General features: G+C 45.8%; 2 protein-coding genes across 3 annotated transcripts; both read right to left on the minus strand.

The window, feature by feature from the left end:
* Positions 1-44: 44 nt before the first annotated feature.
* LOC307071249 (tryptase gamma) lies at positions 45-7,144 on the minus strand. 2 transcript variants are annotated; one of them, XM_079730218.1, is made up of 10 exons: positions 7,126-7,144; positions 6,440-6,596; positions 6,003-6,107; positions 4,545-4,676; positions 3,718-3,886; positions 3,310-3,488; positions 3,022-3,117; positions 2,159-2,301; positions 1,248-1,403; positions 45-115 (listed from the first exon to the last, which is right to left on the minus strand). In XM_079730218.1, exons 1-10 carry the CDS (start codon positions 7,138-7,140, stop codon positions 71-73), a joined length of 1,197 nt encoding a protein of 398 aa, XP_079586344.1. In that variant the 5' UTR covers positions 7,141-7,144; the 3' UTR covers positions 45-70. The 2 variants fall into 2 exon arrangements, with proteins under 2 accessions (XP_079586344.1, XP_079586343.1); XM_079730217.1 differs by having other exon boundaries at positions 3,718-3,895.
* Positions 7,145-7,905: 761 nt separating this feature from the next.
* Positions 7,906-15,033, minus strand: drd2l (dopamine receptor D2 like; the record flags this gene model as incomplete). Its single annotated transcript, XM_079755959.1, has 8 exons — positions 14,560-15,033; positions 13,509-13,847; positions 12,806-12,915; positions 11,759-11,895; positions 10,064-10,299; positions 9,599-9,682; positions 8,748-9,027; positions 7,906-8,105 (listed from the first exon to the last, which is right to left on the minus strand). The coding sequence occupies exons 1-8, from the start codon at positions 14,977-14,979 to the stop codon at positions 7,906-7,908; spliced, it is 1,806 nt and encodes a 601-aa protein (XP_079612085.1). The 5' UTR covers positions 14,980-15,033.
* Between the last annotated feature and the right edge of the window lie 180 nt (positions 15,034-15,213).

Genomic DNA, 15,213 nt, shown 5'->3' on the forward strand with positions numbered 1-15,213 from the left:
AATAACACAGAGGCCAAACACATTTGTTATCTCTGTTTTTATTTGCAGAGTGTTTTAAACGTCAGGAATTCTATGTGTTGGCTCTTTTTTCTTGAAGCTCGGCAGGTTTGTCCATCTAAAGAAAAACATCAAGACCAGAGTTACAATAAAATACAGATACACAACATCAACAACACACTTATTACCCACAATATATATATTATGACTCATATAACTAAGAGTAAATTACTAAATAACTCTTAACTGACTCCTTAGATCAGATCTTTAACAACTCCAGGAAGTACTTTAATATATGTTATTTTCAGCTTGTATCACCGAGAACAACTTCTCCTAATTAAGTTAATGATGTGCAGGTAAATGAAAAATATTCACAAATCTCACTGTGACACCTGTTTGTCTTAAGCTAATTTTAAAAGGATACAGTTGCTAACAATTCTCTTAATTGCATTACAGGTTTTTTTTACTTTAATTTCATTATTATTTGTGTTGCCGGTTCATTTGGGGTTGATGTAGTGGCTATTGATAGTTCTAATGTTTTGGTGAAGGCATGTTGAGGGGATATAATAGGGAATTTAGGACCGAGGGAACATAGGGCTGACAGAACATAAGGCTGACAGAACGTAAGGCTGAGGGGACATAGGACTGACAGAACATAGTACCTATATACGTAAGTGGGCTGAGGTTACATTGGGCTGAGGGAACATGTGACCTTAATGTGTGTAAAGGGATGAGGATACATAGGGCTCAACCGCCAACTCTCCTACTTAAATGTCCCATGACATGCCACCAGGTGTGAGTAGCCGTCACAAGCCGTTTGGAAAATCGGGCTCTTATGACATCACAAGTGGGCGTGTCCATCTAGATGTGTGACGGATAGATGAGCAACGTTTGCTAGGGTCCACTGGGTAGGCTGGTAGACTGATCTATCCAGCACACATCCAGGTGGACACGCCCACTTGTGATGTCATAAGAGACAGATTTTCAAAACGGCTTGCCACGACGAATCCCAGTATCCCACTCTCAGTTGGTGTCATGTCATAGGACCTGTACCTCACCTGGTTTAACTCATCCAAACATCGGTTTGGCTCATCTGTCCACCAACACCCCTGTTTAACTCACCGACACACCTACTAAACACACCTGTTTTATTCACATGTTAAACCTGCCAACTCACCTGTTTAACTAATTTATTTAACTAACTAATACCCCTTTTGAACCAGCCCACCCCCGGTGGAATGAGGACAAACCTGGGTTTCATGGTAGATCCAGTGGACCAGGGAGGTCACACTGGTGTACACTCCCGGTTTACCGCCACGACCGCAGCCGTGCCCCCAGCTCACCACGCCCACTAGCCTCCAGTCCCCAGGACTGGTCTCACAGACCAGTGGACCCCCGCTGTCGCCCTGGTAACCAGACCACAGGCCTTGTCACTCATCAACAAGACCTGATGGGTCGAAACAATTCAGCTTAGAGCACGACAGTTCTTCAGTCAGGTTAGGAATAGGGCCTTACGTTTGAGTTGGCCAGAAAGGTTAAGACTAGTTGGATAGAAGAGTTAAGAATAGTTTGTTAGTCAGTCCCTCCAGGAAAACGCGATTATGCGATCGCATAATTCAAGGCATAATCAGCCAAAGTCTGCATATTCATGCGGGGGCCGCATTTTTTCAAATATGCCGCACTTTCACCGCATAAATTACCGATTCCCGCGCAAAATATGTGGGGCTTGCATGATTTCATAATCCACGCATTTTCGTTGCAAAAAAGTCACATATATTTTAGCAGAAAGTTGAAAAATGTTGCGTTTACTTCACACAAGAGCAGACATTTCCCCCTGTTGCCATGGGAACGTTATGAAGTGACGTAATTACGCGACGTGAACGTCATCGAAAAGCTGCATTTTTCGCAAGTACCCGCATTTTTTCGCAAGTTCCCGCAATTTCATCGCATAAAATTGCATAAATATGCCGCATATTTCATCGCATTTTTTAAGAAAACGTGCCGCATAATCAAAGATTTTTGGCCGCAACAATCCCAAAAAAACGCCGCATTTTTCTGAAGGGACTGGTTAGTCAGGTTAAGACTAGTTGCTAGAAGATGTATTACTAGTTGGTTAGTTGGGTAAAGACTAGTTGTGAGAAGAAATATGACTAGTCGGTACCTGACACGAGTCGACCCCTCCCTTCATATAACCAGCACAAAACATCCGGGGAGTGAGGAGGTCTCCGTAGACATGCCGTTGGGAGCACGTGGATGGGGATATGATCTGAACGCACGCCTGTTGGAGCTCATCGGACAGCAGCCCTGGAAGAGAGAAAATACCCATCATTCAGCAGCCTGCATTGGGTAAGGAAGAGGAGGAAATTAGAGTGTAATTCCGGTGAAAATTGAACCCACGGTCTTTTTCGGCATGAAGCCCCATAAAATAAGCTGATGAGCTTGCCCGCGAATGCCCGGAGCAAGGGGCGGCAATTGTTTTAAATCAGCCAAGTATCAAGAGGGGAGATTGTTGTGTTCATTTTTTTGGCGCCTCTATTATATCATTTACGGTAGCCAGTTATCGACTTGTTTGGACTTCCTGGAAACATGGACCTACCGTTAAGGCACAGACTAAGAAAACCGTATTTTTTAATAAACTCCCAGTGCGCCAACTAAGTTGTTGATGATTCGATTTATGTGTAGGGACCCTATTCATGCTACTGTAGAGGTGCTATTTTGAGCAATATTAGCGGTTAAAAAAATGCAGCCAATCACATGAAAGCCATTTGGGCTGTTACATAGCTTCGGGCTTATTATTTGGGGCTTCATGCCGAAAAATAGCCTGGATTCAATTTTCCCCGGAATTGAATCCAAACCATGTCGCTAGTGTGTATAAACTATAGAAGACCTTCTCCACCTGATATAAAAAATCCCATAGGGCGTAGAGGATATAAACAACAAGCAATAAGCCAAAAACATCCCCTTGCAGGTATGAATAATAGAGAATGAATAATTAAAATGCATGAATGAATAAAAAAGACCCACCGTTCTCTCTGGTATACCCCCAGCCTGTAATCCAGCATCTTGTTTCGGGAGGGAAGGAGTCGCTGGGGCTGGGCAGACAAACAGGGCGCACGCCACCTGGTGGACACAAGGCAAGCAATGTAAGGCTTCGGCAGATGATAGAAAAAATAGTTAACACAGAAAAGTAATTATAATCAATAACAGTTATCATAGCAATGCCAATACTGATAAAATATAATAATAAATCATTTTATAATGACATAATCTTAACAAAAACTTTTGGAGCGGTGGGTAGTTCCGTTAACCGACCTATCAGCTGGATGTCTGTGAGCATGCTCAGAAGCCCGAGGTCGTAGTCTCCGCTGCCGGAGGTGTACAGGGGGTGGTAGATGACCCTCCCCGCACGGTACCGCTGGCCCTGGGACATGTCCAGCAATCGCAATGAACCCACCACAACCTCCCAGTTAGATGGCTCTAGCATGTTGGAACTGGTACACACACACACACACACACACGCACACACGCACACACACACACACACACACACACACACACACACACACACACCTTGTGGGTGTGTGTGTGTGTGCGGTCCTAGCGTGTAGTGTTTGTGTGTGGTATGTTGTGTAATGGTGCCTAGTGTGTTAAGTTGGCAGTGTCTGTTTAATGTATATTAGCGCGTAGCTTGTGTTGCGTGTGTCTGAGTGTGTGTCGTACTGCACTAAGCAGTGTGCTGCGGTGATGACCCAGCGCGGGGAGATGATGGACCCTCCGCAGAGGTGCTTCCCTTTCCACCGGAGGCTGCTCTGCCAGCCCCAGGGCCCCGCCTCTGCCGGGGTCCCCCCAACAATGCGCCCCAGTCTTCCCCGTGCCGGGGACGGGCAGACTGCTGGAACTACCAATACTTATTATACTTATAAGACATACTGATGATTCATTCATATAATAAGTAAAATGCATACTGAAGACCCATTCATGTAATACGCATAATGATACACTCATTATTACTAATAGATAAATAATGCCATGCACACTCATCACCAACTATCTACTGATAGTGAACACTTTAGAATAACTAACTTTGGAGCATTAATAGAGTAAATGGAGCAATTTGATGATTTACAAACGATTTACAGTGTGTGAATTATGTTTTGTAAACATTGTTAAAAAAAAATTTAAACGTTGAATGGGACATTTTATACCACCACAGGTGTGAGTGTGATTAGCCCTACAAGCCGTTTCGAAAATCTGCCCCATATGACATCACTAGTGGGCGTGTCCACCTAGATCTGTGCTGGATAGATGAGCAACGTTTACTTCCGTCCACTGGGTAGGCTGGTAGACCGATCTATCCTGCACAGATCTAGGTGGACACGCCCACTAGTGATGTCATATGGGGCAGATTTTCGAAACGGCTTGTAAGGCTAATCACACTCAAACCTGGTGGTATAATATGTCCCCTTTAGCAGAAGTTATAAAACTGTGAAAATGTCAAGGTAAAAGTCATTGTTATTCTCTACTTCATTGGATCCTTTAACAGTTACCGGTGTATATTTCGTCTTGTGCAGAGCTGTTGCTCAACTGCGTTGAATTGAACGTGATCTGCACCGGCGTCGGAAGGCTGCAATTCTCTTTTCCGCTACTCAAAGTTGACAGCTTCGTAGAAAGTATTGCGCCTAAGAAGCAAACCAAATGCAAGAGATGAGAAGGGTGTAGAAATTATCTTAATACTAATGATAACAGCAACAACAATAATGATAACAATAATGCTAAATTCATATAGATATGTCCAAGAAGGGGTCCAAGTGACATCAGGCGGAAAATGGTTGACCGCAAGGGACAATTCTGAATTGATCATTACACACCCTCACTGAATCTATCACTACACATCCCAAATGGGATCTATCATTACACACCCTCACTGAATCTATCACTTCACATCCCAAATGGGATCTATCATTACACACCCTCACTGAATCTCTGTACACATCCACGCTGCAACTTGTAGTCTACACATCCTCACTGGGACCTATCACTACACATCCTTCCTAGGTTCTCATTACAGACCTCACTGGATCCATCACTGTAAACATCCTCGCTGTTACCATTACTGTACACATCCTCACTGGGTCTGTCACTGTACACATATTCCCAGTTGCCATCAATGTACACATCCTCACTGTTACCATTACTGTACACATCCTCACTGGGACCATCACTGCACACATCCTCACTGGGTCTGTCACTGTTCACATCTTCACTGTTACAATCAGTGTACACATCCTCACTGGGACCTATCACTGTAAACATCCTTGCTGTTACCATCACTGTACACATCCTCACTGTTACCATTACTGTACACATCCTCACTGGGACCTATCACTGAACACATCCTCTCTGGGACCTATCACTGAACACATCCTCACTGGGACCTATTACTGAACACATCCTCTCTGGGACCTATCACTGGACACATCCTCACTGGGACCTATCACTGAACACATCCTCTCTGGGACCTATCACTGGACACATCCTCTCTGGGACCTATCACTGAACACATCCTCTCTGGGACCTATCACTGTACACATCCTCATTGTTACCATTACTGAACACATCCTCTCTGGGACCTATCACTGTACACATCCTCTCTGGGACCTATCACTGGACACATCCTCTCTGGGACCTATCACTGTACACATACTCTCTGGGACCTATCACTGGACACATCCTCTCTGGGTCTATCCCTGAGCCCCACAGGTTCCCCTACCCCTGACATGCTGATGATACCCAGCTAATGTCTCTTTCCCTGTTATGACACCACAGTCTCATATTTGTCTCTCAGCAGCTCCTTCTCGATGAAGACGCACCACCCTTTAACAGAACCTGGCTCAGAGTGAGACCATCCCCCCGATACAGCTTCACCGTTCAGCTTGGCTCATTGATGAGTCCCAACCAAGTCACTGATGTGTTATCTAATTCATAGAATATGTAATATACGGTACCCAAGATGGGGAGGATGACAAGGAGGAAAGTGACCAGGTACAGGAACCATTCCAGGCAGAATAGTATGCGCCCCATCCAGGGACAAAGCCGGTCACATCTCGTACCTGAATGACAGATTAGGTTGTTAGTCAATACGACCCAAAACAACCCCTAAGAGCTTTTCACTGGTCCACCGCCCCTATCGTCTGGTCAAAGTTACCAGCCACACGTCACATGACAATTTTCTATCTGCTTATACAAACTTGATGACATTTATTTTAACCCCAGAGGAAAATGCTATATTTTAAGATTTTTTTTAAGCATTTTATTTTCAGTCTTTATTCAGTAAATGTATATACTGTTTAGTTTGACGGTTGAAAAATGGTCATTTAATACCCAAGAATACTGTTACTATTATACCACTACTTCTACTATACTAATCAGGGCCGTTTCTGACCTTCAGGAGAGTCATCAATGTCTTCATCAACGTCCGCTTCAACTGCTTTGACCTGCATGTTGGCGTTGCATGCTATTTCGGCTACGCCTGCTTCAAACACTACATCCGCTAAATCTGCTGCTTGCGCTGTGTCCGCACCATTGCCAGGTGTGGGCATCTGGAGGGGGGTGGAGTAGGAGGTGAGGTAGAGAGGAGGTGGAGGTGAGGTAGAGAGGAGGTGGAAGCAGAGATGAGATCAAAGGTGTGGTAGAGAGGAGGTGGAGGGAAAAATAGGAGGTGGAGAGGAGGTGAAGCAGGGAGGAGGTGGAGGGAGAGGTAGAGAGGAAATGTATGGTGAGGTGAATAGCGTGAAAGGAAAACTAAATGTTTGTCATTTAGCCGATCATTTTATCCAAAGCAACCTACATCAAATTTCTTTGTACAAACATTATATGTTAAGAAGCAGGTGGGGGTTTGGGCATTAAGCATGCCTACGGGCAGAGCGTGTGGAGCTGTGGGATCTAAGCAATAACCTTTCAGCTGGGAGTCAAAGACCCAAACCACTAGACTTCCTTCCCTGCCCCCCATTTCAAGACAATTCAAGACATTTCATGTACTTCAACAGAACGTTTTCTTTTTAAAGAAAGGTGTAGAGTAGTCAACCTCCAACTAATAAATCGATCAATCAATAAAGTGTGCAGTCTCACCTGGCAGTCGGCCATGACAGCGTCCTCTCGTCTTTGATAGCTCCTGAGTCATACAAGCTCTGCAGGTAGAGCCTTTAGCTCCGCCCATTTGGCATCTTACCACGCCCCCTAACCCTTCTGCTGTGTATTATTAATGGACTGGCTCAGGGTTGAACAACACAGGCACACACAGCTAGACACCATTGGTTCAGCCGATCATGTTACAGCACAGGGTGTTTGCAGCTCACGAGGTTAACATGATGGTAGCATTACCTCAGCATATCTTTTGTACACTCAGTCACACTCACACACACCTGTTGTCTCTTAGTAGTATCTGGCTGCCAAAGCGGGTAAGCAAGGCATCAACACACATACTCTGGTTTCAACGACAATAATACCTCACAACACCAACTTTAAATGAATCATGACTTGATCCATCCTGGAATCACACACACGCACACACACACAAGTTAGGTATCGTTTATTACAATCTCAAAAGATCACATTTAAACATGAAACACTCAAATGTGACAGACTTTGTTTGACTATAATGTTAAAAATAAAACAAAAATAACATTGAAGTGGGAAGAAATAAGGACTAGCAGTATTTTATTCAGTCTGCAAAGCGTCTCGCAGCCAGAACATATTTTCATATGATGTCACTGACGGTGAAGCCCCTGATTGGTTAAAATGTTGATCGGGGGTGAACACACACATAGATCAGCTCCCCCTTGGCCTCTAACACCCCCTCTATCCCCCCCCCCCCCCCCCCCCCCCCCCCCCCCCCCCCCCCCGCCGACCTCAGCAGTGGAGGATCTTCTGGAAGGCCTTTCTGAACTCAATGTTGAAGGTGGTGTAGATGACGGGGTTGACGGCGCTGTTCAGGTAGCCCAGCCAGGTGACGGCGCTGTAGAGGGAGGGGGACACACAGCAGGAGGTCCCGCAGTGGGCCTTCAGCACGTGGGTCAGGAAGAACGGCAGCCAGCAGATGATGAACACTCCTGCAGGGAGAGACGCATCACAGAGAGAGAGAGAGAGACACTCCTCCTCACCCAGAATGATGGGAGAGAGTGAGAGCGAGAGCGATAGAATTAGAGAGAGATGGACTTAGATGGAGAGAGAGAGTCGTCATCACCTAGTATGATGGGAGAGAACAAGAGAGAGTGAGAGATAGACTTAGATGGAGAGGGAGAAAGAGAGACACTCCTCCTCACCCAGAATGATAGGAGAGAGTGAGAGCGAGAGCGATAGAATTAGAGAGAGATGGACTTAGATGGAGAGGGAGAGAGTCGTCGTCACCTAGTATGATGGGAGAGAACAAGAGAGAGTGAGAGATAGACTTAGATGGAGAGGGAGAAAGAGAGAGTCCTCCTCTCCCAGTACGATGGGAGAGAGAGTGAGAGATAAACTTAGATGGGGGGAGGGATACAGGGAGAGAGCTCCCTCCACTCTGTATGATGGGAGAGAGAGAGTTAGAGATAGATAGAGTTAGATGGAGAGAGAGGGTCCTCCTCAGCCAGTACGATGGGAGAGAGAGCTAGATGGAGAGAGAGAGTCCTCCACTCCCAGTATGATAGGAGAGAGATAGAGATAGCGTTAGATGGAGAGAGAGAGAGAGAGAGAGAGAGGGACAGACTCCTCACCCAGCACGATTGCCAGCATCTGAGTAGCCTTGCGTTCCTTCTGCTGGGACAGCCTCCCCCTCGCCTTCTCACCCCGCTCAAGCCACCCCTCCCTCCCTCGCAGACCCCCATCCACGGCGGTGAGCGCCGCGGTCAGGGGGAGGCTTGGCCTCGCTCGCCCCGGGGCCACAGACACCGACACGCACACCTGGGGGGGCGTGGCCAGAACCCGGTTGCTATGACACAGGAAACGGCCAGGCTCCGCCTCCAGAGGGTGGACCACCGCCTCCTTCGCCAGCGTCTGGACACAGACAGAAGCGACTGAGACAAGAGAGCGTCTGTGTTTCCCTGTCTGCATGACAGCAGGGAGTATCCCGGTAGTGGTGTGGATGAGGGTTAAAGCAACCCTGATGGCAAAATGAGAGACGGACAAAACTGCAGAAGAAACACATTGAATCTTTTGGTTTCAGACATCAGTCTTAAAAGGTGACAGATTATACCACCAGGTGTGAGTGTGAATAGCCGTTACAAGCCGCAACGCTGCTTTCACTGGGTAGGATGGTAGACTGATCCATCGGTCATACATCTCGGTGGACACGCCCACTTGTGATGTCAGAAGTGGCCGATTTTCAAAATGGCCTGTAACGGCTATTCACACTCACACCTGGTGTTATTATATGTCACCTTTAAAAAGTACAGAACATCCTGGTGGAGGGTCTCCTTTTTCGAAGCGAGCCTTGTTGTGAAGGACAGCCTCCTGGTGGAGGAAAAGGGGCCAAGCTGGATGTGGAGCAGGGCCTCCTGGTGGAGCAGGGCCTCCTGGTGGAGGAGAGAGCCTCCTAGCTGAGGAGATCTATATCTCTGAGACTCACCACTTTCTTGCGCTGGGGGCCGGCAGTGGGGGGGCGGAGCATCACAGTGAACAGCTTCACGTCTCCTGGGTTGGTGCACTTGTTCTGGGGGGAGGGGGGGGTATCTGTTTGTCTTAAAAACCCTTGAAAACATCACTGTCCTTTCAAGAGAGCAGTGACACTACTAATACCATATTATCCGTTCTATATCATTCCATGTGGATCATATTAACCATGTCCATACTGAGATTAAAGCTAAGGTAGGCAAAGAGTGAGCTACTTTTTGAATGTATCCAACTGAAAAAATACCTCCCTTCCCTTCATGTGTCCCTCTAAAGTCCCTCCCACACATCACTAGCTCGCTAGCTTTAGAGACCAACTCTGCACTGGCAGAGTGTGCGTCGAGGTAAGCCTTACTATTCTTTCTTTCGGACCGAATGATTTGCTATTATTAGCAATGCTAGCATTAGCCATTAGCTGCTTTACCTTGCGTTGGTTGTCTTCGGGCTGGGTGGGAGGAGCCTGCGTGGCCAGGGGGCGTGTCTTCTGGACGGGGGCAGGTCTTCTGGGCGGAGCCGTACGCCTGCCCCGCCTCCGCAGGACAACACAGATCTGAGCGTAGACGAGCAGCGTGACGATGAAGGGGACGTAGAAGGACGCCACGGAGGAGTAGACCACGAAGGAGGGGTCCGCAAAACTACACTTCCTTCCGTCTCTACTGGCTGGAGAGAGAGAGGGACTTAGCCTGGCTATAGGTAAAGGTACAGACTAACAGCTACAGGGAAAGGTACAGACTAACAGCTATAGGTAAAGATACAGACTAACAGCTATAGGTAAAGATACAGACTAACAGCTATAGGGAAAGGTACAGACTAACAGCTATAGGGAAAGGTACAGACTAACAGCTATAGGTAAAGGTACAGACTAACAGCTATAGGTAAAGATACAGACTAACAGCTATAGGTAAAGATACAGACTAACAGCTATAGGGAAAGGTACAGACTAATAGCTAAAGAGAGAGGTACAGAATCGTAGCTTGGCTATAGTGAAAGGTACAGACTAACAGCTATAGGTAAAGATACAGACTAATAGCTATAGGTAAAGATACAGACTAATAGCTAAAGAGAGAGGTACAGAATCGTAGCTTGGCTATAGTGAAAGGTACAGACTAACAGCTATAGGTAAAGATACAGACTAACAGCTATAGGGAAAGGTACAGACTAACAGCTATAGGTAAAGATACAGACTAATAGCTATAGGTAAAGATACAGACTAATAGCTAAAGAGAGAGGTACAGAATTGTAGCTTGGCTATAGTGAAAGGTACAGACTAACAGCTATAGGTAAAGGTACAGACTAATAGCTATAGTGAAAGGTACAGACTAACAGCTATAGATAAAGATACAGTCTAATAGCTAAAGAGAGAGGTACAGAATCGTAGCTTAGCTATAGGTAAAGGTACAGACTAACAGCTATAGGTAAAGGTACAGACTCATAGCCTGGCTATAGGGAAAGGTACATACTAATAGCTATAGAGAAAGGTACAGACTCATAGCCTGACTATATAGCCTGGTTATATATTCTAGATGAAACACCTAACAAATTCAGCGAATGTATTCTAATAGTCGAATAGCAGGAGAACAGATACAACTATCTGCTATGTTGGAAAGAATCAACCACAACCTCATTGGAAACAAATGCATCTTATAGAAGGAAGAGTATGTGGTGCTGTGGAGATGCGGATGTCTTAACTGGATTGCTTCCACCTGAAGCCTTTCTGTTTGGAGTGGCTACTCAGCGGTTGATGTACGACCTCGCAGCCTCTCCAGACATACTGGGATTATGTGTTCCCACTCCAAACGCCCAAGCAATGCATCCTGGAAAGCAGCAGCATTGCGTCTTCTTCTGTTTATAAATATATGATAATATATGATAATTTATATAATACTAGCCACAAGATACCATGATGGTGTGTGTGTTGGTTACAACTGGATGGAGAGACGCTAACCACAGGATAGTATGATGCTAGTTTTATGATAGTATGATGCTAGCTACAGGATGGCCTGATGCTGTGTGTGTGTGGGGGGGGGGGGTTTGTGTCAGTTCCAACATGCTAGAGACATGTAACTCGGAGGTTGTGGTGGGTTCATTGTGTGTGTGTGTGTGTGTGTGTGTGTGTGACCTGTGTGGTTGAGTCCAAACAGCAGGGGGCAGGAGATGGCGAAGGAGAGGAACCAGACGATGGAGATCATCAGCGCCACCCTCCGCCTGGAGCTGTACCGCGTGCTGTAGAGCATGGGCATTGCCACCGCTGTGTACCTGTCAACGCACACATTTAACCTCACCTGTTAAGCTCACCTGTAACCCTCACCTTTAAACCCTCACCTGTTAACCTCACCTTTAAACCTCACCTGTCAACCTCACCTTTAAACCTCACCTGTTAACCTCACCTTTAAACCTCACCTTTAAACCCTCACCTTTAAACCTCACCTGTAACCCTCATCTGTTAACCTCACCTTTAAACCTCACCTGCTAACCTCACCTTTAAACCTCACCTTTAAACCTCACCTGTTAACCTCACCTTTAAACCTCACCTTTAAACCCTCACCTGTTAACCTCACCTTTAAACCTCACCTTTAAACCCTCACCTGTTAACCTCACTTTTAAACCCTCACCTGTTAACCTCACCTTTAAACCCTCACCTGTTAACCTCACCTTTAAACCTCACCTGTAACCCTCACCTGTTAACCTCACCTTTAAACCTCACCTGTAACCCTCACCTGTTAACCTCACCTTTAAACCCTCACCTGTTACCCTCACCTTTAAACCCTCACCTTTAAACCCTCACCTGTTAACCTCACCTTTAAACCTCACCTGTAACCCTCACCTGTAACCCTCACCTGTTAACCTCACCTGTAACCCTCACCTTTAAACCCTCACCTGTTACCCTCACCTTTAAACCCTCACCTGTTAACCTCACCTTTAAACCTCACCTGTAACCCTCACCTGTTAACCTCACCTGTTAACCTCACCTGTTAACCTCACCTGTTAACCTCACCTGATAACCTCACCCGTAAACCTCACCAGAGAGAGAGAGAGAGAGAGAGAGAGAGAGAGAGAGAGAGAGAGAGAGAGAGAGAGGACCTGTCGATGCTGATTGAGAGATGTATATAGATGGGGTAATAAGGTAGAGAGGTGTCAGGTAGATAGATAGACCTGTAGAGCTGACCTGTCGATGCTAATGGCACACAGGTTGAGGATGCTGGCCGTACACATCATCACGTCCAGGGTCAGCAGGAGGTCACAGTGGAGCAGACTGAACCCCCACTCACCTACTACCTGTAGTACAGAAATATACACCATACTATATAAATATAAATATAATATATAATATATATAATATATAATAATATAAATATATATAATATAAATATTATACCATACTACCACCTGTAGTATATAAATATACACATCTAAATTATAATATACTACTATGTTATATATATGAATGATGAACGGATGATGTTTTTTATTTCCATTTTATATAGAATTACAGGACACCGATATAACTACACAAAGCGTGTAGTACATACACAATCAAAAAACACTATACAATACGTTTCATCCATATCATACATATATACTACTATACTATATAAATTGAACCCCCACTCACCTAGTCCCTGTAATACATATATAATATACAGATGTACTACTTTATTATATATACTGAGCCTCCACTCACCTAGTACCTGTAATACATATATATAACACACATAAACTGCTTTATTATAAAAACTGAACCTCCACTCACCTAACATCTGTAATAAATACATACTACTATTTTGCTATAAAATGAACCACCAGTCATTCGCCACCTGTTGCTTGAGACACACACACACCTCAAAGAGGGCCCTCACAAGGCGGCGTACCTCCAGGTAGACCCCCCAGGGCATGACCAGCGTGGCCAGCAGCAGGTCCGAGACGGCCAGGGACACGATGAGGTAGTTGGTGGTGGTCTGGAGGGCGCGCTCGCCCCGCACCGCCACACACACCAGCACGTTGCCAAACACCACGCAGAAGATCAGCAACACCAGCAGCACCGCGTAGAAGTTGTAGCGAGGGGAGGAGGAGGAGTCGGGGACGGAGCAGTTGGAGGACGAGGGAGGAGACGGGGAGGAGGTGGGGGAGGAGGAGAGCGGGTCATCGGTGGGGAAAGGAGAGGAGGAGGAGAGGAGGGAGAACTGTGGCTTGCTCAGCGACTTCATCGTCTGGAGAGAGATATAAACACACACATACACACACAGTTTGGACTTATGGGAAGGGGTTAGGGTCCTGACAGGTAGCAAATGTTGGATCCAACCCTCTAGTTGCTCAAAAGACTAACTTCAATGTTATTATATCTCAATGGGTTGATCACTCCTCTTTTTATGAACGGCTTAACACATTCAGGTTAAAAGAGATTCAGGGATGGAGAGATGGCAGAGAGGTAGAGAGAGAAACTTAACGGGCCACTCCACATATTTCTCTACAGCAGCTAGTCAATAAAGCAATACCAAATAAGAGGATTCACCTCACAATGGAACCGTGGAGGAAACCAATCAGTGGATGGGGAGTTGATGAATATCGTGTGGTTGAATATTTATGAATAATCATTAGGTGACCTCAACCCCATTAAAGTCCAACATTATATTTCCATTGACAAACAAGGAATTCATCATGAATGTAACTGGATAAACATGTATTTGTTTCTTTCTATGTATGGATTCCTTAAAAAAAAAAAAGTAGGTTCCAAAAAAGTATTTTTTTAATTCTTAGAACTATGAACTTACTATTCGGATACCTTCCCTTTTTCTCACCATAATCGCTACGGTAATAAGACGGCCATAATGAGTTTAGCTGAATGTCATAGTTTGTCTGTAGCCTTTCACCCCAACATGTCATGATGAAACAGAATTCAAATCAGGAGCAGGTTTCACTCACCGTCTGGCAGCCACTCCGGTCCCAAATCAGCGGCGGCTCCCGGGGAGTTTCCTCCGACCGGGTCAACGTTCGGCGGCTGTTCCCACCTCGAACCCCCCTCCTTCCCACCGTGTGACCGGGAAGAGGGCGGCCGGCTCCGTGGTGGTGGAGGGTGAGGGGTGGAACAGCCAAACGGACTGTGGGTGGCGGGTGGACAGGAGAGGGGAGAAGAAAAAGGAAGGATTTCAGAGGCAAGCAGAGGAAGAGAGGAGAGGAGAAATAGAGGGAGAGGAGGAGAGCAAAGTAGAGGAGGGAAAGGAAAGTAGAAGGGGAGAGAGGAGAGGAGAGGAGAGGAGATGAGCGAAGAGGATACTCGTGGAGGGGAGGAGAAAGAGAGGGATAGGAGACGAAAGTAGAGGGGAGAGAGGAGAGGAGGGGCATTCACGACAGCACACTTAATGAAAAAGCCCTTAAGAGAGACTAGAAGAACGGCGCAGCAACGAGAGGAGAGAGGGAGTAAGGGGGAGGGGATAAGGAGTGAAGTACGTTAGTAGTCTTTAAACCAAGCAAACCTAAAGAGAATATTTGTTTATAAATTGGCTGACTGAATTATAGGATAAACTAATGTTAAAAATAACACAAACACAATTAAAGCGAGTGGGGCAAAAAATAGTT

The sequence above is a fragment of the Pollachius pollachius genome (genome assembly GCF_949987615.1).
Source record: "Pollachius pollachius genome assembly, chromosome: 1".
NCBI lineage: Eukaryota > Metazoa > Chordata > Actinopteri > Gadiformes > Gadidae > Pollachius > Pollachius pollachius.

What these genes read in the sequence shown, in the direction of transcription:
- LOC307071249 (XM_079730217.1), bottom strand. An exon ending in ACAAGACGAAATATACACCG is followed by an intron (nt 3,896 to 4,544) that starts GTAACTGTTAAA and finishes AAGTATTGGTAG; the next exon opens with TTCCAGCAGTCTGCCCGTCC. An exon ending in GGGGTATACCAGAGAGAACG is followed by an intron (nt 2,302 to 3,021) that starts GTGGGTCTTTTT and finishes TCTCTCTTCCAG; the next exon opens with GGCTGCTGTCCGATGAGCTC.